Source organism: Prionailurus viverrinus, chromosome D3, assembly GCF_022837055.1.
Source record: "Prionailurus viverrinus isolate Anna chromosome D3, UM_Priviv_1.0, whole genome shotgun sequence".
In the NCBI taxonomy this organism is placed as follows: Eukaryota; Metazoa; Chordata; class Mammalia; order Carnivora; family Felidae; genus Prionailurus; species Prionailurus viverrinus.
The window spans coordinates 34580764-34604843 of record NC_062572.1 but is presented as its reverse complement, the minus strand read 5'-3'; the positions used below and the strand labels follow the sequence as shown (position 1 = coordinate 34604843).

General features: G+C 44.2%; 1 protein-coding gene across 7 annotated transcripts in view; it reads left to right on the top strand.

Moving 5' to 3' along the window:
• LOC125149105 (piezo-type mechanosensitive ion channel component 2) overlaps nucleotides 1-24080 on the top strand; it is a 474283-nt gene that overhangs the window by 64519 nt on the left and 385684 nt on the right. For 6 of the 7 annotated variants that reach the window (XR_007145811.1, XM_047827748.1, XM_047827749.1 and 3 more), the window contains exon 2: nucleotides 17397-17492. Coding sequence is in view for 6 of the 7 variants with exons in the window: in XM_047827748.1 (XP_047683704.1) it covers nucleotides 17397-17492 (96 nt within the window). In the remaining variant the exon portion in view is untranslated. Of the gene's footprint in view, nucleotides 1-10120; nucleotides 10195-17396; nucleotides 17493-24080 lie in introns of those variants that run through there. The other variant, XM_047827747.1, reaches the window with a different exon arrangement.

The following is a 24080-nucleotide window of genomic DNA, read 5'->3' as shown; positions in this document are numbered from 1 at the left end:
AATTCAAGTGTTGGGTACACATACGAGTCTGTACAAGGCCTCATGGGAACACAGCCAAGGAAGTGCCTCGTTCAGCATGGAGTGTTCAAGAGATGACTTTCTGAATGAGATACTTGAGTGATAAAGAAGACGATACAGGAGGCAGTATGTTTTAACACAAAGGCAAAGAGAAAGCCAGAAAAGAAGCAACAGCAATGGCAGTTGCCAGCAGGCAGTTGTCATGCCTGAGGGTTTCAGTGTGCTCGGAAGGGAGTAGGTGGAAAGGCAGAAGGAACCAGCATGCAGGAGTCTCTGGGCTGCATGGCAAGACCTCCTTCTGTTGCCACACCTTGCTTCCGACCCTGGAGGGGCCTCCCTGGGAGGAAGCTCAAGACTTCATGTAGCTGGGGGCGGCTGGATGGCTCAGTCGGGTAAGTGGCCAACTTGGGCTCATATCATGATCATGGTTTGTGAGTTCAAGCCCTGCGTCGGGCTCCGGGCTGCTAGCTCGGAGCCTGGAGCCTGCTTCGGATTCTGCATCTCCCTCTCTCTCTGCCCCTTTCCCGCTCACACACTGTCTCTCTCAAAAATAAATAAATTAAAAAAAAATTTTTTTAATTAACAAAAAAAAGACTTTATGTCGCTAGGCAGAAGCACAAATGCAAACCTGTTGGGGCGGGGTGGGGGGGGTTATGCACTCTTGGAGAAAAGTTGTAGAAAGAGTGCAGAAGAGAAGGTGAGCACAGTATTTTTTAGGGGATGTGAGGAGGTACGTAGACAAAGTGGGAATAAAATCATCAGCGTTCATAGAAAGCCCCAGAGCATAAAGCTGTTCTCTTGTCACTGTACGTCAAGGTTATACTCTCCTTGAACACCAGCCCCATGTTCTTATTTATTTGCAGAGGAAAAACACTTTTCTTATCTAGAGTCAGATAAATATATTTACATTACGGTGAAGAATGACCAAGAGTATTGCTTGGAGGAGAGATGCTTATGCACAGACACAGGATTCTGCCTGCGGAGAAGGTAGTTTGGCCCTGTGCTAACTCATCCGCTCTGACAGCCTCAGGGCCGGAAGGGACACTGATGGGTTTGGCCAACTTCCTGCCATGCTACAGATGGGATTGTCAGTCATTGTTATCCAAAACACACAAGACTTACGTTATTCCCTGAGAAGAAAAACCTTGGAGATTGAGGTGCAATTTTGAATGAACAATCCTACTTCTCTTAAATGTGACATTTTCAGCTTCTTCACCCTAAAAAAATTCTTCCCATAAAAAAACTTGAATTATTTATTTGCCTCAACTTTTGTATTATAAAAAAGTTTAGCTGGATAAACAGGGATCCATTATCACCACATGATTGTGTTTTACACGTTGATCACTTCCTTCAGAATAATTTCTGGCAGATTTGTGAATTTGTTCTTATTGTTCGGTATTTTATAATAATATCAAGTTTTCCTCTTATTTATTTTTTCCACTTACTTGTCAGTCTCTTTAACCTGTTGTTAGGGATTCCATACCGAGTTTTCATGACACGAGAACAGGCACAATAGTGTTTTTAAAAGTCAACTTCACATAAATTTAATTTTTATGGCAACTGATAATATTTCCCACTATTGACATACTCTCAATCTTCAAAAATCTGTGTATATGATAATAAATACTATTTTCTTATATGTCCTGTCAATCCAATTCAAAACAACATATATTTGTTGGTCACTCACTCCATGCCAGGAAGTTGTATTAGATGCTGAGAGTATAAGGGAATCATTTATAGTCTTTGTCCTGGGTACTTCACAGGGCTCAGATCACCACATATACCATTAAGGTTTTCATTATGGGAAATATGCCTTTCCTCTCCCTCCCTCCCCACACCTTTCCTTTCTTCCTCCCTACTTTTTTTATGTGTGTTCTAGTAAGCATTATAATTCAAGTGAGATTTAAGTTTCCTATATTTTCATAGTGATGTGTGTTGTTCCATATTTAGCCTGCCATTAAGGTCTAGGAAATTGTAGCTTTAATAGAGAAGGGAAGAGGGGCTCAGGAAGAAGGAAGGGTAGGAGATTCATAATTTATCAAGCTAGGAGTACTGGCTCATCGTTTATGACCAGGAAATGGTTTAAAGATTTAAAGGTGTGTGTAAGAACCCCGCTAGGTCAGGGCGGGTGTGTGGGAGGCTGGGGTGGAGAAGCTTAGCCAGCTTCTGGTTTCACCAGATACATTTGAAAGGGAAGGAAGAGGAGGGGCTTTCCAGGAAACTCGACATCCCATCAGAAAGAAAGGAGGAATGAAAACTTTTGGGTATTTCAGGAAAAGCAGGCAGGTGACTGGAGTTTGTGGCATGGGGAGGCCTGAGGCTGAGAAGGGTTGTCCAGATTTTAGAGGGGGTGGACCGTTGTGGATGAAGAGTCAGTATAAGGAAGCAAGAAGTCTGAAATTGAGAGGTTGAGCCAGTTTTGATTCTTGTTCTGTTGTCTTCTGGTTACTGACATGACTTAGGGCACGAGATCCTTTGAGAGTCATATCGTGTTCATCTTTAAAAGAAAATGACAGTACAGCACGGGACTTTGTGCAGATAAAAAATATACTCACGTGTGGGTTCATTCTGTCATTGACTCATTTACTTAGCAACTGCTGTGTGGCGACTTCATTCTGGGGGAAACAGACCAATGGAAGAACCAGATGATGTCGAGTCTCTAACATCAGGATGAGTGATAGATGATACAAAATGTATACAACTAATAATTGTCATTACTTTTATCCCACAGCTAGTTTAAGGCAAGGAAAGGGGGTGTTCACATTTATATCCTAGAAAGATGATTCTGGGAGCCTTGCACCCCATTCCCTCTGAAACCTGATTTCTGGAAAATGGGACCTGGGGAAGCTCACATTTGCTAGCGGAGTGATGTCTTAGCGGAGTTTCTGCCATCTCAAATTATTAGGATCAGGGTCTCATTAGATAAAATAGTCAAAAAAGTGGGGTGTAGGCCTCTAAGAGTAAGTAAAATTAAATCACATGGGCAGCCAAACCCAAACCCTGTGCGTTCGAGGGGAGGGATGAGAAAGGAGGAAGTCCAAGGGACAAACTCACTGTGGGTGGGTCCCCATCGTGATGGATGGCCAGTACAAATGAAGGAAAGCTTCTGGAATCCAAGGTTTGAGTTCTGGCTCGACGTCCTAACCCTTGTGGGATATGTGCTCTCTGAAAAGGAGTGTTGACAATTCCTACTTCACAGGACTGTAGGATGTATCAAATGAGATAAAGGCTTTGTAACCTGAACAGCTCTAGCAAATTATTTTCCCCAGAACCTGGCAAATGCTCTTTAAGATATGATTGATTCACCAAAGGGTTATAAAGAGAAAATTAATTACATCAGATATCAAATAACTACCATTCCCTTTTTTACCTCCTCTTTCTCCTAATTGAATTGATTGGCTTTTTAATAAAAAATGGACTATGCAGACTGGTTATTTGGTAGCAAAGACATATACAGTGGCTGTCAAATGAAGCTTCCCTGTCCCCTGAGCCCCAGTTACTTGGCCTGTGAGAGCCCAGAGCTCTCTGAGGATGATTTCTGCAAAATTCCCCAAGTCTTTCTGCCTGGGGGCTTCCTATATCTGTGGCTTGCCTCAGTTCTGCCTCATGTCAAGTCGGATGCAAGGTGCGATTCTTTTAGGTGCTTTGCACCGAGGCTTTATGAGTTCCCTGTTTCCTAGGAGGAGGTCACACCGTGTCCTGCAAGGTTTACATAGCTGAGTGGCTTCACTTCCATGCTCAGGGTTCTCTTTCTAATCTCTCTCCTTTTCTGAAGCCCCGTCTAGGAGAGCCTTTGTGCCCTTTCCTGGACTCCTCGGGATCTCCCATTCAAACCCAAGAATCTATCACACAAAATGTCCAAACAAATACAGTTCTTTTTCTAAGAGAAACCCTGGTCCCAGCTACTAATTGAATAAAAAAAAAAAAAAAAATACTGCCATCTTGTAATAAAACACAACAGATTCGCTTTTGAGAGTAGCTAGACATGAAATAAAGTTAAAATATTGAAGTCAGTCTGCCTCATACTCTTCACCCGTAAAGTGATCGTATTCAGATTTTCCTGAGGGAGAGGACTGGCCTTGCATCAGCTGCTGGTCAGGAAGGAACAGGAAGAAAAAAGACTGGCCTGGGCTGGACCCTCTGGTTGTGAATGGCAGGGGGCGGGCAGGTAGAGCAGGTTGCTGGGCTCACCTGAAGGAGTTCTGCAGAGTGAAGGAGGTGACAGCCACTCTGGTGACTGACGTCTGTGACAGAAAGGGTCACCTCTGATTCACAGGAAGCTACAGATGGATGGATTCATTCCCGTGTGTTTCCACATTCCTACATGCTGGTATAGGAGTTGAATATAATTTACTAGGACCAAATTGTGCTTTTTCTCCTTTGAAATGCCCCCCATTATTGCAGTCTGGAAGAGGACTTGGGGGGAGGGACTTGGGGGCCCCAGGGTGTATTGCTAAAGAAAATGAGTAGGAAGAAGAAAGTTGGAGTTTGCCTTCCTTTACCGTCCCGGTTGTATTTCTAGGCAATCTGCTGCAAAAGTTAACAAAAGTTAACAGGTTCCAGATGGTAGCTGAGGGAAAAAAAAAAAAAAACACAGAAACTGATTTTTTTTTTTTTTCTGAGACAAGACCAAGAAGGATCATTTGTTCTTCAGGATCCATTTGTGCCAAGGAAGGGCAAGCCTATTTAAAAATACCAAGCCACCTCAGGATTTCAGTGGAAGGTAGTGAGAGCTCCTAATCTGTTTCCCTGCCCTTGCCCTCCTACTTCAGTTGTTGCTACGAAGGGTTAGTTGGCTTACTACGCTAGTTATTACTGATGGAGTGGTTGGGGGTGACTCATTGGCCATTGTGTGATTCACCCCGAATCACGTACATTTCATTTTGCAAATTTCCTGCCCATTTTTTAAAGTTAATTTTGAGAGGGAGAGAGGGAAAGAGAAGACCACGCGTGCGTGAGCAGGTGAGGGACAGAGAGAGGGAGAGAGAGAGAATCCCAAGCGGGGGCCGTGCTTTTTTTATTTGCTCTTTCAGTAAATAGTTACTGAATGCATACTGTGTTTAGGAATAGAAAGTGGAAATAGAGTAATGAACAGGAAGGAGCCCCTGTTCCAAAGTGGCCAAGGGCCTGGTGATATGCAGGTTTGGGGAATGGCTAATAGGGGGCTCTAGCTGGAATGGAGGCATATTTAAGAGAGTGCATTGTTGCTTAGAGCCTTTGCAAGACATAGGTAATGGTGGCAGGGTCTGCGACCTCCCTATCTTTCAATGAAATATTACCAAGTGACTTAGCAAACACATTTGTAGAGGTAACCCGACCTCTGCAGAATTTTGATATGAACCACCCAGCTGAACCTCACAATGGCTCATGAGTCATACCTGCATTTGGGAGATAGACCAAGATACCCAAACAGTCTCATCTGAGGAGACTCTGGGAAAAGTTCTGACACATTGTGGATCATCTCGTAAATAATGGGGCATAACAATGGGTCAGGAAGGGTCAAATGTCATCTTATGCCTGGAAACTTAGGAGATCCAAGACTTCTTTATCTATTGGCCAACAATCAAATGCTTTATCAGGTCAAGGCCGAGAGCTGATGGAAACAGAGTCAGCTTAACCATGTTACTGGAATTGTTACTCTCATTCTCCAAATAGAGCAGCCTGTCAACGAGTTTTAAACTATTTAATTTCATAAGGCAGGAGGATGTGGTATATGTTGAAAAGAAGGGTAGTAAGGTAGAGAGTGGAAAAGGCCAAGGCAGTCTGGGGAGTGGGATGTGGTTGGGTGGGCAAGCCTAGAAGTCTCTGTAAGGATTCTTCTGTACCTACTCCTTTGTCAGTGACACAGACTTTGCGTGCAATCGGCATTTGGAGTGATGAGGAAGGGACTAAATCCAAGGTCAAAGATCCTGCATACAGAGCAAAGAGATCTGGCAGAAGAGGCTAATCCATTGCTGTTTTGGATGTTATTCTGGGAGCGATGGTTTGACACCGTGGCCGGAGGCTGTCCTCATTCGTGTGGTATCATAAGCATAAAGCCCAGACATGGTTGAGAGCTGAATCGGTGCCACGAAAGGTGTGTCTGCTTCTCAGGCAACAGAAATATTTGAAGGCAATAACAATAGCTCCATATATGTCAGAGAAGAAGGTGTTCCCAGGAGGAAGCAGGCAGGATGTCAGAGTAAATTTATCAAGATAAAAATGGTTATCTTTCATCAGTTTTCAGCCTTGTTAGTTGTTAAACAAGATATAGCTCTGAGCGGCATCGTGTGCTAAGGATGAAAGAAACATGAACTCATTGATTTCTTCTTGTGTGAGTGCACATGTCAGTCCAGGAAGGATGCTACTGAGAATAATCCAGACTGTTCTACAGCCTATGGTGAAAGCCTACACACAAAAAATCTTACTTTACTAAATCTTTCAAAAAAGGAACCGTAGGAGGTAGTAAATTAACCCTGTTATTAAAAAGTCACTGCCACTTACACAAATACTTTTTATACATGACTACACCTATGTTCCAGCCCTGGCTGTCCCCCTTTTCCATAGTTGTCTCAAGTGGCTTATAGATAGAATAGCACTGTGGCTGATTCTCTTATTTCTGAAATGGAAATGATGTTTATTCTCCACTTGTAACAAGGTTTGAGTCATGAGAACTTACTAATATTTAAACATTAGTGGCATATCAAGTTCAGTGGTTCAACCTAGTACTTTAGAGATGCTGATATCCACATAGATGGAGGGTAAATTTCTAAACGTGAAGTCTCGATGAGTCTGTAAAAGTAAACTTGTTAACAAATCTAAGCAAAGTCCAGTAAGGAACTTTGCTTTATCATTAGGTTCCTAAGCACTTCTTAGTTTTTTCAGAGGACCAATGATGTAAAAACCCAGCTACAGTAAATTTGTAATATAGTAGAATTTGTATTTTTTAGGAAGAGAAGTTAACCTTTGGGAAAATTCCAGAAAAGTAGCATTAATTAAAAATCAATAAGATCGAGTTCATAAAGACAGAGTTAATTAGAAGTCAAAAACTGGAAGTGAAAAGTTAATATAAAATTAGGCATGAGTGATAATCAGCACTCTTATTTAAAAACAGTGTTTGGGGCACCTGGACGGCTCAGTTGGTTAAGCGTCTGACTCTTGGTTTTGGCTCAGGTCATGATCTCATGGTTTGTGAGTTCAAGCCCTGCATTGAACTCTGTGCTGATAGCTCGGAGCCTACTTGGGATTCTCTCTCTTCCTCTCTCTCTGCCCCTCCCCTGCTCATATTCTCTCTAAATAAATAAATAAATAAATAAATAAACAAACTTAAAAAATAGTTTTTACTGAGCACAATAAGTTTTAAATTCTTACAAATAATCTTTTTACAGGTTAAGTCTTCATTGCAATCAATAATTTGAAACCCTAGAAGAGGGTCTACATTCTGCTAGTCACAGCCTGCTAGAGAGGTAGAATGATCCATAGCTTTGTAAAGTGTTTAGTTACACAGAGGTGAATCAAGATGGAGTTAAAAGGTACTTTCCTTCCTTGTGAATAAATGTGTGTATGAAGAAAGGGGAGTGATTTAGTAAACGTGGCGACACATGTTTCATTCACAAATTCATTCATAAAAGCTTTGTTTTGTTTCATTCGCAAATACAGGAGACAATCTGTGCTGTTATTCTCTCACGTGAGGAGGGGTGAGCAAGGTCATGCTTGAGCGGAAGGATTTGTATTTTAAATATGACAACTTTCTGTGGGTAAACTTATAAAATGGTGAATAATAGGTTCAAAGATATTTATAAACAAGGAAAAAGCACCATAGTCTTTAGAATTCGTTTTATGCCAACTGTATAATCAATCAGGATGTGTTTAGAAAACTCAGTTAAACTTAGAATTTTTTTAAAAATGTTTATCTATTTTTGAGAGATAGAGGGTGAGCAGGGAAGGGGCAGAGAAAGAGGGACACACAGAATCTGAAGCAGGCTCCAGGCTAGAGCCTGTGCAGGCCTTGAACTCACGAACTGAGAGATCATGACCTGAGCCAAAGTTGGAGGCTTAACCGATTGAGCCATCCAAGCACCCCAAGTTAAGCTTTTAATACTGTTAGTAATATTTGGTATGTATTAAATTAATTACAAAATAAAACAGAATCCTACCTCTTAATAATTTAAAAGGCAATGAATGTTTAAATTCAGAGGCCAAAAAAAAAAAAATCTAACTAAGATTTTAGTGACCATCTGGTTCAGCTTATGTTTTACAGATAGCACCCCAGGTTGTTTTGAGTTAAGTAGAAAACTCAGACCAAAGGCTTCTATCCTTTATTTATTTATTTTTTAATGTTTATTTATTTTTGAGACAGAGACAGAGCATGAACGGGGGAGGGGCAGAGAGAGAGGGAGACACAGAATCGGAAGCAGGCTCCAGGCTCCGAGCCATCAGCCCAGAGCCCGATGCGGGGCTCGAACTCACGGACCGCGAGATCGTGACCTGAGCCGAAGTCAGACGCTCAACTGACTGAGCCACCCAGGCGCCCCAAGGCTTCTATCCTTTATAAATGAGATGCTTTCACCTGATTTTTCCTTAAACTGGCTTAAAATTTTAGCAAACTGAGTAATGGTTATGATTTTCTGCTACTACAATTTGATTCTAAGACCTTGCAAAATGTAAAAGTCTTATTTTCTTTGATGCTTTATTCTAAAATTACATTCTTTTAACTGACTTCTTTAATGAAATTAATGTACAGTATAATATTGCTCTTCTAGTTTTTCTGAGATATATTGACATATAACTATTGTATACGTTTAAAGGTATACATTGTATTGATTTGATACACTTAAATATTGCAAAATGATGACCACTGTAGTGTTAGGTAACACCTTCATCATGTCATGTAATTCCATTTCTTTTTTTTTTGTGGTGAGATATTTCTATTTCTTGAAGTGTGACAAATACCTGATTGAAGGATTCAGGACTGTACTGACGAACTCCGTGGAACGAAGTCAGCTTTCATACATCTCTGGACAATGTTAAAATATAGGGACTATCCCCAAATGTGACAGCATATTCTATTATTTGAAAATTATTTCTATTAGCTTTTTGTGGTACACATGTGTGAACATTCTTATGGTGTGCAGAAAGGAGATAATGCAGGTGTTACATGATAAGGATAAGTACGCAAGCATATGTCTTGCCTTTCTGACCTGTAGGGGGAGAGAGATCTTTGGGTAGCATCTTTCTTTTTTTTTTTTTTTTTAATGTTTATTTATTTTTGACAGAGAGAGACAGAGACAGAGTGTGGTAAGGGAAGGGGCAGAGAGAGGAAGACACAGAATCCGAAGCAGGCTCCAGGCTCTGAGCCATCAGCACAGAGCCTGATGCGGGGTTTAAACTCCTGGACCGCAAGATCATGACCTGAGTTGAAGTCGGACGTTTAACTGACTGAGCCACTCAGGCGCCCCTGGTAGCATCTTGCTTGATGAAATATTTTTGAACCTTTCTGAAGGAAGGTGTTCTTGTCCCAGCCTTGTCCAGCCTCTTGTGGACGTGGAGGTCAGACTTAAAGGAAACGGGAAGAACTGGGTCTTGACTCTCAGTTCTAAAGCATCACTACTTGAGACATTTATAACTTTAACCGGATCTAAGACACAGGAGTGTATAATGGGAAAAAGAATTCTACACAAATAGACAATGAATCAGGTGACATAAACAGCCTTTTTCCTGTCCCTCTTCTTTGATAGCTTTCCTTAGGAAAAATCTACCATTGTTTAATTCTTTTCCCCGCTCCATTGTAAATACTTGCAGCTGATTCTCTTGTTGTCATTTTTTAAAAATAAAATAACCAGGATTTTGAGAGGACATCCTTTTAAAAGAAATTAAATGCTCCAGAGCGGAGAAGGAAAAAATATTAAAAGTACAAACCAACAAAAAATTTCTGGAATCACTGAATGGACAGAACTCTTTTGTCACTTGGTGCTGAAGTTGCTTGTTCTGAATACTGTGTTTCTACTGCTCTGGCAACTGTTAAAATAAACAAAACTCCTTGAGGCAATAAAGAGCATTTAGAATGTACTTAGTTGAAATGGAGATTCTAAACATTTAAAGCATTGTCTCCGAGGCCATCAATAGTGAGATGCTGTTTGGCTTTGCTACAGGGTATGAAGGAAGTAGGAGATCACATCTGGCTAAAAATTCAACTCTGTGAGCCCTTACCTTTAATAACATAATCTAAAATTATTGCCTTCAACTATTATGGAAGGGTAAATTAAAGTTGTTTAAACCTCTCCGCGATCATATTGTAGTCAAGGGGAAATTATTATACAGATGGTCCCGCCTTTCGGTGGATGATTGGACAAAAGCAATATGCATTCAGTAGAAACTGTATTTTGAACTTGGAATTTGGGCTGGCGGCCTGCAGTGCAATGTTCTCTCACGATGCTGGGTGGTAGCAACCGCTGCTCCCCGTTCACCACACCAGGTACGAGGGTCAGTAGCCGTAAGACTTACATTCTTGCCATTCTATATCCAGACAGCCATTGTGTTTGTCACTTTCAGTACAGTATTCAGTCAGTTGCACCAGCGATTCAACACTTGATTATAAAATCGGCTTGTGTCAGATGATTCCTTTAATTGTAGGCTAAAGTAAGTGTCCTTTGGGGCGCCTGGGTGGCTCAGTCGGTTGGGCGTCCGACTTCGGCTCAGGTCATGATCTCACGGTCCATCCGACTTCGGCTCAGGTCGTGATCTCACGGTCCATGAGTTTGAGCCCCACATCGGGCTCTGGGCTGACAGCTCAGAGCCTGAAGCCTATTTCAGATTCTGTGTCTCCCTCTCTCTCTGACCCTCCCCCACTCACGCTCTGTCTCTATCAAAAAATGAATAAACGTTACAAAAAAGTGTCCTTCGCACGTTTAAGGCAGTCTGGGCTGAGCTATGACGTTCAGTAGGTTAGGTGTATTAATACATTTTAGACTATCATTATTTTCATCTTACTTTGGTTTCATTGGGACGTAACCCCACTGTAAGTCGAGGAAGATCTGTACACAAACTGCAATCAAGTATTTTTATAAATGTTGCATGACAGGGGTACCTGGGGGGCTCAGTCAGTTGGGCATCTGACTTCAACTCGGGTCATGATCTCACTGGTCATGATCTCACAGTCCGTGAGTTCAGGCCCCGCGTCGGGCTCTGTGCTGTTGGCTCAGAGCCTCTTTGGATTCTGTGTCTCCCTCTCTCTCTCTCTGCCCCTCCCCCACTTGCACTCTGTCTCTCTCTCTCTCTCTCAAAAATAAACATTAAAAAAATAAAAATAAATTTAAAATAATGTTGCATGGTCATCTTAACAATTTCATACTTGCAACAGATTTTTCCCCTTCTCATTTTGATGAATTGTCAAAGTCCAATCATTTCCTGTTGGGAGAGTTTTCCCAAAACTGCTTGCCAACTTTGATCTTTACAAAATGAAGTTCCTTAATGAGGCAAGTTCAATTGTTTACAGTTCAAACGATGGTATTCGCATTTATAAACCACTTCACTTGATAACTTGTTGACTCCTGGTTTGTAATTGTGGGCCCTCTAGGCCTGGCAAGGTCTTTTGTTTGGGAAATTCCTGTCAACTGTTGTCACCCTTTTGGGGGGGGGGGGTTTCCATATAATTCTGGGTCATTAAAACCAGGTAGGAATAGTGGAAACTGTAGTACATTCTTAGCCAAAGCAAAGAATCTTTCTCCTTTGAGCAATTTCAAAAAAAAATTGTACTATCAACAGTAAAGTTCTTGAGGCAGAGGGCAGAGGTCCAGGTGTCTTGACTGTCCAAGAGAGGTGCGGGGTATCTGGAACACAGTGCAGACAGAACACAAGAGCTCATTACGAAGAGTTGCACATGTGCTCCTGAACAAAGGCAACATCATGCTTGATGAAGGAGCGATTGCTTTTTGCCTTCTAAGGCTTTTCTAGCTCACATGTGCTGCCTCAGCAAGTTCAAAGGCACATTTTGCGCTTGATGGGGATAACTCACTTAGAAATGTCATTTAGGGGTGCCTGGGTGGTTCAGTCCGTTAAGTGTCCGACTTCAGCTCAGGTCACGATCTCGCGGTTCGTGAGTTCAAGCCCTGTGTCCGGCTGTGTACTGACTGCTCAGGAGCCTGGAGCCTGCTTCGGATTCTGTGTCATTCTCTCTCTCTGCTTCTCTCCCACTCATGCTCTCTCTCTCTCTCTCTCTCTCTCTCTCTCAGTCTCAAAAAATAAACATTAAAAAAAAAAAAAAGAAGAAAGGAAATGTCATTCAGAGTCCCCAGAAGCTTGGGTGAGCTCCTGGATAGCAACTTCACACACAAAAATAAAGCAGGGAATTCACCTTGTTGGGCCACTGTCATCAGTCAAATGGGATAATTTCAGACAAAAATAAATGAAGTTGGATTTTTAGAAGTGGCTTGATTTTTAAGTGTGGGTATCTCTTAATGCATACAAATTGCCTAGGTATTTAGCAGCTCAAACTATCTGAGAGTTTCTGGGAGTCAGGAACCCAGGTGTGGCTCCGCATGTGGTGCAGCCTGTCTCACAAGGCTGCAGTCAAGGCGGGGTGGGGGGTGGGGGTGAGGTCACGGTCTCCAGATGAGCTGCCTCCAAGCTAACTCGTGTGGCTGTTGGCCGGAGAGGGCTGGCTGCTCGCTGGAGACTTCAGCCCCTTGCCACATGCCTGGTGAGCAAGGGGAGAGGCAGAGGGGCACCCAGAATAGAAGCCACCAAGTGGTAGCAGGATACTTTTACTGTCTCTCTTCACAGGGAGTCACTGGCTCCAACCCGTATTCAGAAGCAGGGGATTACATATGGGCATGACAACCAGGAGGTGGCCATTACGGGGGACCATTGTCCTTGTCCTCTCCTTCAGGTCTTCGGACTTAGCTGTGAATAGTGGTTACCAAAGGCTGTGATGCGAGACCCCAACAGCGGTCTCCTTTCTCCGCCTCCAAAGTCAGTCTTGGGGAATGTCCCCAGTATACACATTTCCACTATGCATAATTGGAAACCTGACAGAGGGAGGTTATAAAACTGAAACAGCAAGACTGATACATGCAGAGCGTTTGTCATCCTGTGGAGGGAAGGCTCTGGCTCACTGAGCCCCTGACGGTTAACTGGGGACAGGATGGACAGGTGATGGCATGGAGCCATCGTGAGGCCTCGATGCTTCCTAATGATTGTGCAGCCTCGGGGACTAGACTCCCCGGCTCAATCCTCAGCCTGGTTACTTACCTGCGCTTCCTGGTTTTTCGTGTGTAGAGGGAGAGTAGTAACAGTCCCTGTGAAAGGGGCATGGTAATCATATGGTCAGTGTGCATGGAGTGCACACGTCAGGGCTTGACACATAGCAAGCACATTTTTGTAAGCTATTATGAGACACATTCACAGCGGATAAGTCACTGTGAGTGCTCATTAAAGTGAATTCTACTTGAGTTTTTCCCCCAGAAATACTCAGGAATGGGTAATTTTGCTGCACAATACTAATGAACATGGACAAAACCCCTAGGGTAGGGCTGAAGAGAAAGAAATGTTCCAGTTGTTTAGATGTGTATTTTGTTTACGGTTGTGTAAATGTCAGTTGTGATGTTTTTATTTAAATGTCCATTGTGGTGTGTTTCTGCTGCCGGGCAGGCTGCACACTTGGATAGCCTGCTTCTCTTTCTGGATGCCCTCACGTCTTTTCCATTCCATTTCATTCATTTATGCACTTTTCGTGATTCTCGTGGGTCTGAGCACCCCCTGTGCACAGGGCCCTGGAGACAGCAGAGGTGGTCACAGGCATCTGTACTGATGCGTGCGACGCTGAATGAGAAGTGACCTGGGAGAGGCACCAGGGGGTGAAATGCACCTGTTTGGGAGGCTGTGGACATGGGTGATGAGCCAGAGGAGGACACACGTAAGCCACGTGGCAAGATGCTTGGTGGAGGAAGGATGGGAAGGTGTTGCGGTCGGAGGGAGGGGTGCGGGCGAAGCCTACAGGCAGGAAGCAGCATATGGAGGGTGCTGGCTCTTTAGCTGGGCAGCGGTGCAGCACGCAGGGTGTGAACTGAGGCACGGAGCCGCGGGCGTAGGCAGGAGCTGGGCTTGCAGCCTGGAACTGAGGGTGAAAACCGGCACAGAACTGACATCTCAGAGTGACAGCCAGTGTCTTCTGAACCCTTCCTTGCAAGGTGCACCCGGTCTGGCCCCATCCAGGACTCTGCTGGCACACTGGTGCCCTGTGGGACACTCTGGGGCGGGTCACCCAGGCCGTGCCCGCTTCTGCTCCAAGTCCCCGCCCCGGCACCCTCTCCCACGGGAGACTCGGTCAGCTGGCTCACCTGCTGGTGGTTGACCTTGTGTTTGTTGTTCCTCATACGTCTCCTCACCAAAATGTGAGTTCCCAAAGGCAGAGGAGGATCTTTGGGGGTCCCGGCACATAGTACACACTCAATAAATATTTGTTAGCTGAATGAATAACCAAATATCTTTGAATTGTTTTTAAGGAGCTTCAGCTGTGGATGAGAAATAAGAGACAGAAGGAAAAACAATCTAGAAAGCCAATTCAAGCATATGTTTTTATTCCTTTACATTGTCCCATTTATATATTTTCCTATCAGCCCCATCAATAGTGTGAAAGTTTATTCCTGCTTTGGGTCTTTCCATAAAGGAGATTAGGAATGTCAGTGATGGTGTAAACAGCTACAGATATGTGCGTGATTCTTTTGGAATGAAAAAGCACGTTTTCTGAATTCCTCCTTTCCTTAGGATACCATCCCTCACTTTGCCCTACTGTGCCGCTGATTGCTGGACTCTAGAGTAAGCCACCAGAAGCGAGGGCTGGGGGCTGGCCTATGCCATGCTCCTGCTGTTCAAATTCTGTCTCAAGATCAGCCCTCCTGGATCTGGTCTCCCTGCGTGGGAACCATGTCTGTGAGTCCCAATGTGCATTCCACACTGGATTGTCCTGTGGTTCCAGATGCTCCACCCTCTGACCAAGGGCACCCAGGCCTTGCCCGTGCCATGTCTCCCCTACTCAATCCTCTCAGGGTCTCTTGACCCCCCCGGACTCCCCTTCTCATTTCCTACTTCTTGGTTACAACAGTGCTTCTCTTGCGTTTCCATGTGATGACCTCCTCCTTCAGAGACCTTCGAAGACATCCTTGCTGGTGATCAATTCATCTCTCTGTCGTAGTGAACTTTTTCGTGAAAACTTGTTCTCTTGTGAAACTGGACCTTCCTGGATTTTCTCATGTCTGTCCTAAATTTTTTTCTTGCATACCTGCCAGTTTCCCCTCCATCTTTACCCCATATGCAGGCAGCAGTCGGGGCAGATGCTTCTGTCTTGTGTACATCTGTCCATTGCTCTTGCCTTGGGAGAATCTGTCCCTTCTTGTCATTTCTGCGAACACTGTGCTCAGGCTGCAGCTCCCTTTCCCCCTAGAGCCCTAAGCAAGGATGCTGTCCATGCTAACGACTGGCTATTTCCATCTGGTCCCCACCCTGTGATTTAATTCTGTGAGTTTGTCTAAAGGTAAACTCATATTTTTTTAAAGTTTGTTTATTTATTTTGAGAGAGAGAGAGAGAGAGAGAGAGAGAGAGAGAACAAACAGAGGAGGAGCAGAAAGAGAGGGGGACAGAGGATCCGAAGCAGGCTCTGTGCTGACAGCAAAGAGCACAGTGTGGGGCTCAAACTCACGAACCGTGAGGTCATGACCTGAGCCGAAGTTGGACACTTAACCAACTGAGCCACCCAGACGCCCCTAAACTTACCACTTCTTTTTTTTTTTAATTTTTTTTTCAACATTTATTTATTTTTGGGACAGAGAGAGACAGAGCATGAACGGTGGAGGGGCAGAGAGAGAGGGAGACACAGAATCAGAAACAGGCTCCTGGCTCTGAGCCATCCGCCCAGAGCCCAACGCGGGGCTCGAACTCATGGACCGCGAGATCATGACCTGGCTGAAGTCGGACGCTTAACCGACTGTGCCACCCAGGCGCCCCAAACTTACCACTTCTTAAATCACTTTTCTCCATGGCAGTAATCCTTATCATTGCCTGGGTTACAAGCCTTGGAGTCACTGTTGTATAATTTCTCTTCACACCTCTCCATATTTATTTTACAAAATGCTTTTTTATTCCATCTGCTGCTTTTTAAACTTGCTGTCATCACTGCTCTGTCTGGAATCCTCATTTATTCCCCAATTACCACAACTTTTCAGTTTCACTCTCTCCCAGTCCAAATTTCTCACACAGTCACCAGATCATCATCATCATCATCATCATCATCATCATCATTATTATTATTATTTAATAGTAATAATTATTATTGTGGTTATGTACTAACATCAACTCCATAGTCCACTGCCTTCTATTTACTCTCCTCCCAACTTTCATTCCAACATGTTTCCATCTGTGTAATCATTAAACAGATTTCCTCACCTCACAGGTTCATATTCAGTCCTTCTCGTCTTTAGTTTTTCTTTAGTCAGCCAGTAAATTTATTTCTTATTGCTATAATGTGCTCATTTTCTTTCTGCATGGAACACTGCACACTTTCTTCTCCCTGGATAATAATGAGGAGGATATGATAAATGCTCATGTTTTTGAGGGCCTCCTGGGTATAAGACGCTGAGCCATAGGTATTATCATATTATATCTTTCTATTTATCCCTCATAATGAGTCAATGAGTTAGAGACAGTTATCATGTGTGCCTCACAGATGGGGAAATGGGAACCTGGAGAGCTAAGGCACGCACTGGAGCCAGTCGTTGGAGTTCTGTGTGTCAGATAAGCGATGCAGAAGAAGGAATGTAGGGTCGGGAGCCTGGCAGGTCTGAGCTTAATTCTAACTCGGTCAAATCCTAGTTGGGAGATTCAGGTGAGCGGTTGAGTCTTTCTGAGCCTGACTGTTCCTACTCATAAAATGAGTAGGATTAAATGAGAAAATGTGTGTAAAGCCCTGCCATGGAGTGTTTACCAAATATCTTTCTGTTGTCTGTCTCTTCTGTCTCCTCTCTTCCATGGAAAAACCTTCCCCGTGCATCCCAAACCCTCCCCAATCCCGTTGCCTCTATATTTCTGTAGCAATGTTAATTTCTCCAGCTTAACTTATGACTCATTTGTGGACTGCCTTCATTCAGGTATGTGGGTGCTGCCTTCCTGGGTAGATTTTAAGAGCAGGGATCATGCGTTTTAATTCTGCATTTCTAATGGTGCTCGACAGAGTGAGGAACACAGAAGAAAGGCTGAATTTTTACTTCCTAATTGACTTATCTGCTTAGGTCGCCATTTGATCTAGCGACGGCTGATGCAGTTACCCACGCAGGCCCTGTGCACCCTGGTCCCATCAGCCTGCCATTGTTAATGACGCTCTCCCTCTCATTTCTCTTCCCAACCGCAGCGTGTGCGTTCCGGTACAATGGGCTCTCCTTTGTCTACCTCATCTACCTCTTGCTCATCCCCCTGTTCTCGGAACCAACAAAAGCAACGATGCAAGGTAAGAGACGTGTGCTGTTCTCTGCTGAGGTCGGAATGCATTTCGCTGGGCTTCTGGGTCTGTCTTTATCTGATACGAGAGATGCTGTCTGTGCGTCGTGCTGGTCCCGTTGGGAGCGGGCGTCAAGTGTTTGAGCAGCTGCAAGTTGAGTAGCGTGGAGCTGGTTGGTGACACGTTTTTGTCATTTACAGAGCTATCCTCCCCCACAAGTTCCCAAGTCGGTCTTCGTTGGTACGCTTGCAGTGTACCTGGAACATTCTGGCTGGTTAAGGTGAACTCAGGGTATTTTCAACAAAATAAGGCAGAGGGCGGAGCAACATTGGCACACGCTTTGCATATTGGATTGCTGGGGAGAATGTGGTGGCAAGTGGAAAGGAGGCAGAGCACCGTCTTCACATTTCCAAGCCACGTAGCAGGAGTACTGGGTAGGAGGCCGGGTCCCAGTCATGACTTGTTTATACATCAGCTGAGATCTCTTCCATATGCCTCAATCAAGTACTGGAAGAGAGTAATCTGAGTCTGGGGGAGGGTTTCTCAAGCATGTTGCTGCAAAATTTTGGATCCATTTCCCGTTGCCCTGCAAGAATCTGAAGGCATAGAAAAGAATGTGACGATTTCTTCTGAGGTTCAAATTAGGAGGCATGGTCTGCCTTCTGAGTTTCCCTATTTGAAGTTCTTCCACAAGTGTGAACTTTAAACCACACCAGGTCAATTTTTCCAAACAATACCGTCAGAAATAAAGACTGTGCCCAGTGTCTCAGGTGAGATGGCTGTATATTAACATGGAAAAAAAAGGAAGTTGTGTTTGGCCCAACCAACAGGGTGGTGCGGGAAAGGCCATTGGTCACTGCCACCAACTTATCAACTTGTGGTGAGTCTTCAGGAAAAGAGGTGACGACTTGGTGTATGCAGAACAGCAAATAATGGCTCTGTCTTTCCTGAACTATTGCATTTATAATGCATATTATGATTCTTCATCTGAATAGTGAGGACTGCAGCCGACGTGTTGACTTTCCTGCCTGAGGGAGAACAGGAGTAACCACTCTTGTTTGTTTTTTTTTTTAAGTTTATTTATTTATTTTGAGACAGAGAGCACATGAGAGTGGGAGAGGGGCAGAGAGAGAGAGAGAGAGAGAGAGAGAGAGAGAGAGAGAAAGAGAAAGAGAATCTCTCACTGACAGCCCAGAGCCCGATGTGGGGCTCGAACTGACGAACCGTGAGATCATGACCTAAACTGAAATCAAGAGTCAGATGCTTAACCGACTGAGCCACTCAGGTGCCCCCCTAAGTAAGGGCTCTTCGAAGTCACTTAAATCCTTACTACAACAAGTGAGGAAGAGCTGGAGAAAAGTGAGTGCAAGCATAATCCGCATCAAACTTCAAGATCCCTTGTTCAGGGGACCACACCCACTCTTGCCTCATTCCTACAGTTCAGCATAAACGAAGACATTGAAACAGAGTAATTTCTGGCCTCAGAACCAAGGTTATAACATACAGGCAACTTGTATTTCATGGCTTGGCCTGGAGCTCATGTTTAAAAAAAAAAAGGGGGGGTATCATACACATTCAGAAACAAGTGCTTTAAAAATGAGTACCTGGGGGCACCTGGCTGGCTCAGTCCATTAAGCGTCTGACGTCGGGTCAGGTCATGATCTCATGGTTTGTGAGTTCAAGCCCCACATCGGGCTCTGTGCTGAGAGCTCGGAGCCTGGAGCCTGCTTCTGATTCTGTGTCTGGCTCTCTCTCTGCCCTCCCCCGCTCGTACCCGTCTCTCTCTCTGTCTCTCAAAAATAAATAAACATTAAAAAAAATAAAAAAGGAGTACCTGTATATGTTCAATTAAATGATCTGTTACTTTTATATCAAGGTATCTCCTTATGGTTTTATCTGAAAATCAGGTAACTGGAATTTTCTCCCTTCATGACAGTGCCTGGCTTTGCCTTCTTCCCAACTAACCAGCCCTGCTTTCTGTCGAGTTGCCTCAGTCTCTGCAGGGGTGGTCGTGTGACTATTTCAGAAGCGCGGGACAATCGGCCCAATGTTTCTACCTGGTGCACCAGGGACTGACACTGTCAGGAGGTGAAGCATGAAATCAAAAGCAAAAAGCCGTTCTTCTCTATGTAAAGAAATATCCCGAATTCACAATGTTGCAAGGTCGGTGCCCAGGCAAAGCATGATCAGCACGCACGTCTGCTGGTGCTGCTCCTAATGGGAGAGAGGGAGGCACTGGGCTTGAAACGGAAACCCACAGGCATCTGTGAAGCTAGTATAGGGAAGCACTGTTGTGAGTACTTTCCTCTTTCCTGCACTTCAGGACCAAGGAGCTAAGACACAGGACTGATATTCAGATACAGTAACCTCACTTATTTATCTGTTTGCTTGTTTGTTTATGGAGACACAGAGGGTCTCTAGGCGAGGATACCCCACATATTTTTTTCTGAACATGCAGGGCTCACAATCCAGACATTTCTAAAGTCTGTGTTTGGACATACGCACACTGGGCATTTCTGGCAGTGCGTGGTCCGGGACCTGCAAGCCGACGTGGCATAGACACAAGCAGTGGTGGGTCTGGCAGAGTGACCACAGCGTGGCTTTTCAGGAAGAGTCAGGCTCCGACATGCTCGGGCCTCCAAATTCGCGTTCACCTACGTTTCTCATGAATCGGTAGGAGAGCACGTTGTCAAACTGAAAGAACTGTCAGCAGCCTCTGTGCTGCCTGCTCGCAGACTGTCTGCCTGAAGCCACAAGTGAGTTTGGACTGCCCCTGGAGCCAAAGGCGTCTGTGCGCATTGCAGGGACCACGTAATGACGTGGACCCCCTAGACTGGAAGCATGGTGCTGACGTGTAAAAGTTACCGCGTGACCCCGTGCCCTGCATTTGGTCTGTTGGATTTCTTTCACTCTTGTGTGATTATGTTTCCTCTAAGTGTATCCATAGAGGGACAAGCAGGTGGAGAGTTTCAGGGTTGCAGCTTGGAGGGTGTTTCTGTGGCTTAGTTCCCGGCCTCACGATTTCGTGGGTTTGAGCCCCGCATCGGGCATCAGGCTCTGTGCTGACGGTGCGGAGCCTGCTTGGGATTCTCTCCCCCTCTCTCTGCCCCTCCCCTGCTCACACTGTCTCTGTCTTTCTCAAATAAATAAACTTAAAAAACTGTAAAAAAAAAAAAAAAAGAGTCAACAGGGGTGTCTGGGTGGCTCGGTGGGTTAAGCATCTGACTCTTGAGTTCAGCTCAGGTCATGATCTCGTGGTTTGTGAGTTTGAGCCCACATTGGTTTTGCGCTGACTGCTTGGAGCTTGCTTGGGATTCTCTCTCTCCCTCTCTCTACCCTCCCCTGCTCGTGCTTGCTCGTTCTCTCTCTCTCTCAAAATAAATAAATAAACTTAAAAAAAAAAGAGCTAACAGAGGCTGGAGGACTATAGTCATTAGAAGATTATATAATTACATTATTGCAATATTGTGATGGGACTGGATTAGACTACAGTGGGGGGGGGGAGTCAGGGGTGTCATGAGCAGAACTGGGACACAAGAGCCACCTGAGTGTCACTAGAACCACAGAAGGCAGTCAGGGGACCGATCTGTGTGGACAGGCATGCCTGGCACTCTTACTAATAAGAGTCATGTGAGGCAAATGAGACAGTTCCATGTTCGTGGTCAGTGAACTACCCATAGCTTTTCAACTGTCAGGAGGGGTGGTGGAGGGGATCTTTCCCTTCAGTCTGTTTTCCACCAGACAAAACATCCCTAGTTACTGAAGCGTGATTTTTCCACCGCTCCATCCAGGTGGACTTGAGCTGGAGACGCTTCCTCCTGTCAGAATCCCTCCTAAACTGCCATGTGCAGGAAGCTGAGGTGTAAGTTTGGAATCGCCTCTGAGGACTAGGCACCCCATTTCCCAGCTGTCAAGAGGCCTTGGAATTTCTCCCTGGGAGTTGATGTCTGAAGGGAGCTCTTTCTCCCCTCCAATTCCCCCCTCTCTCGCTTTCTGTCTCTCCCTCTCTCTCTCTCTCTCTCTTTCTCTCTCTCATACACACACACACACACGGGTGTGCACACTCAGGCCATGGAGGACAGGCACCTTTCATCTGCCATAGGTCAGCGTGCAATTACTTACCTCAACAAGACCCTCACCCCTCTTCTTGCCCTTCGGATTTCCCAGGCAAGTCATATTTCAGAGCCGCTCCAGGCCCTGGAGCTCACAGGGGTGTCTCTGGGAAGCCACTCTCACTAGGCTTGAAAATCTTTCTAAGATAGTAAATTCTCTCGGCTTCTCCACCATTCTGTTTCATATCCTCTTCGGGGGAAGGAACCACGGATTGAGAACAAATGTCCTTTGCCATAGCATTCATTGGAAAGTGAGGGAGGCTTGGTTCCTCAGCTCTTTTAGGGTTGCCTCTGAAACTGAGCCAGAGTCCCATTTTAATGCATTTATTATCTGAGTCTCTTTCCCTTCTGACATGTAAACTTCAAGATGGGAAGGATTTTGCTGTTTTGTTTACTCCTGTATTTCCAGGTCACAGAAACAATGTCTGGTGTATAGTAAGGCAGTCAGTAAATATTTATGGAATGAATGAATGAGTGAATTTATACTCACACTTTCTCATTTTAGAAGCATTTATAAACATAGCTATGGTCTTATGCTTACCTCAGTCTCCATAATAGCAAACATCATAGAACAGTTTATTGTATATTTTCATCCCTCGGAGACAGAAGCTTAGGGTACAATGGGCCATGGGATTTTGCTATTTCAGACTTAATTGGGGTCAGAAGATCATGAGTAATTTAGTAAATCAAGATGTTTTATGCTCTTATAGGCATTTTATTTAAGCATATAATACTGTAGGAAGGAAAAGAAATCTTTTTCTGCTGTTTCCCTAACGGTGTGCTTTGCATTGGGATTGAGACTGCACTCCATTAAACACTAATATATAATTAGCTTCAAGTGGCTCATACATTTGAAGTTGAGGAGATACTAAGTTTTTTTTTAAGTTTATGTATTTATTTTTGAGAGAGAGAGAGAGAGAGAGAGAGAGAGAGAGCAAGCATGAGTATGGGAGGGGCAGAAAGAGAGAGAGGGAGGGAGAAAGAGAGAATCCCAAGCAGGCTCCATGCTGCCAGCCCAGAGCCTGATACAGCTGAAACCCATGAGCTGTGAGGTCATGGCCTGAGGCGAAATCAAGATTTGGAGGCTTAACCAACTGATAATGCCTTAACCAGGTGCCCCAAGATACTAAGTTCTCTAACCAGACACAGCTTCCCTATACCTTGTGGCATATGGAGTATACCACGTCAGCCAATATGGTGGAAGAGTGTTTTGTTTGAATGGAATATAAGTAATAAAACATATTAGTTGCAGAAGAAGGCCATGGTAAATGCTCAGTGTATATTGGCTAATAATAATATTATTTTGAAGTACACTATTACTTTGAACATCAGAGCGAGAGAGTTTTAGAAGTCCTAGCCTCATCTGGATGACCACCATCAATATTTACCTTGGGACTTTTCCAGTGCTCTCTCAATATCTCTAAGAATCACGTGATTTCCAACGTTTCTTGCTAAATCTTTAGTATTTGGGTCAAATAACCTGTTAATAGAAAGCCAATAGCACTGCCTACTAAGCACATATTATTTATGTGCATGAACTAGTTTAAGTCTCACAACGACATTTTGAAGTGGCTGCTGCTGTTATTAAAAACTGTTACCCCAAATCCTTGTTCTGCAGATGGAGACTGAATTCCAGGTGAGTTGAGAATAAACCCGAGGACACACAGGTGCCCTATGGGTGGCTGTGCTCTTAGCAACTATGTTGTTCTGACTCATGCCCCCGAGAGAGAACAAGGTCCTCTGGGGATTTGCGAGGGACAAGGGAAACCTAGTCACTTAATAAATACTTGTTGGCTGATAGATTACTAGGCTCCAGGTCTGGAGAGATCGTTTGAGTATATTTAAAGGAGATATTTTAATTTGCATTGGTTCAGATTGATGACCTATGCTTTATGTTACATAGAACATATATCTTACGGTGATGGGTTATTTCTTTCAACAAATATGAATTCAAAGACTTCCCTTCACAAAATACGATGTTTGAATTTGTGAAGGATAAAAAGAAGAAAAAAGGGTTCTTCGCCTCTCAAACACATGGATATTATATATCTTATTGAATGAGAAAGCCATATAATTATTCAGTGATGCTGTCATCTCTCTAAATTCATCTCACACTACTTTCCTGCAGTTGGCCTTAGGAGTAAGCTCGGTCTGATTTATGCAACATTTGGAGTCCCTTCAATGGCGGGGGGTGGGGGTGGGGGTGCTGGTGATGTAATTAGTCTTGTCAATTTTAAGAAAAGAGATAAAACCCTTGGGTGCCTGGGTGGCTCAGTCAGTTGAGCTTCTGACCTCAGCTCAGATTCATGAGTTTGAGCCCTGCATCGGGCTCTGTGCCGACAGCTCAGGGCCTGCAGCCTGCTTCGGATTCCATGTCTCCCTCTCTCTGCCCCTCCCCCACTTGCTCTCTCTCTCTGTCTCTCTCTCAAAAATAATAAACATTGAAAAATATTTTTAAAAAGAGATAAAACCCAGAATATTTAGT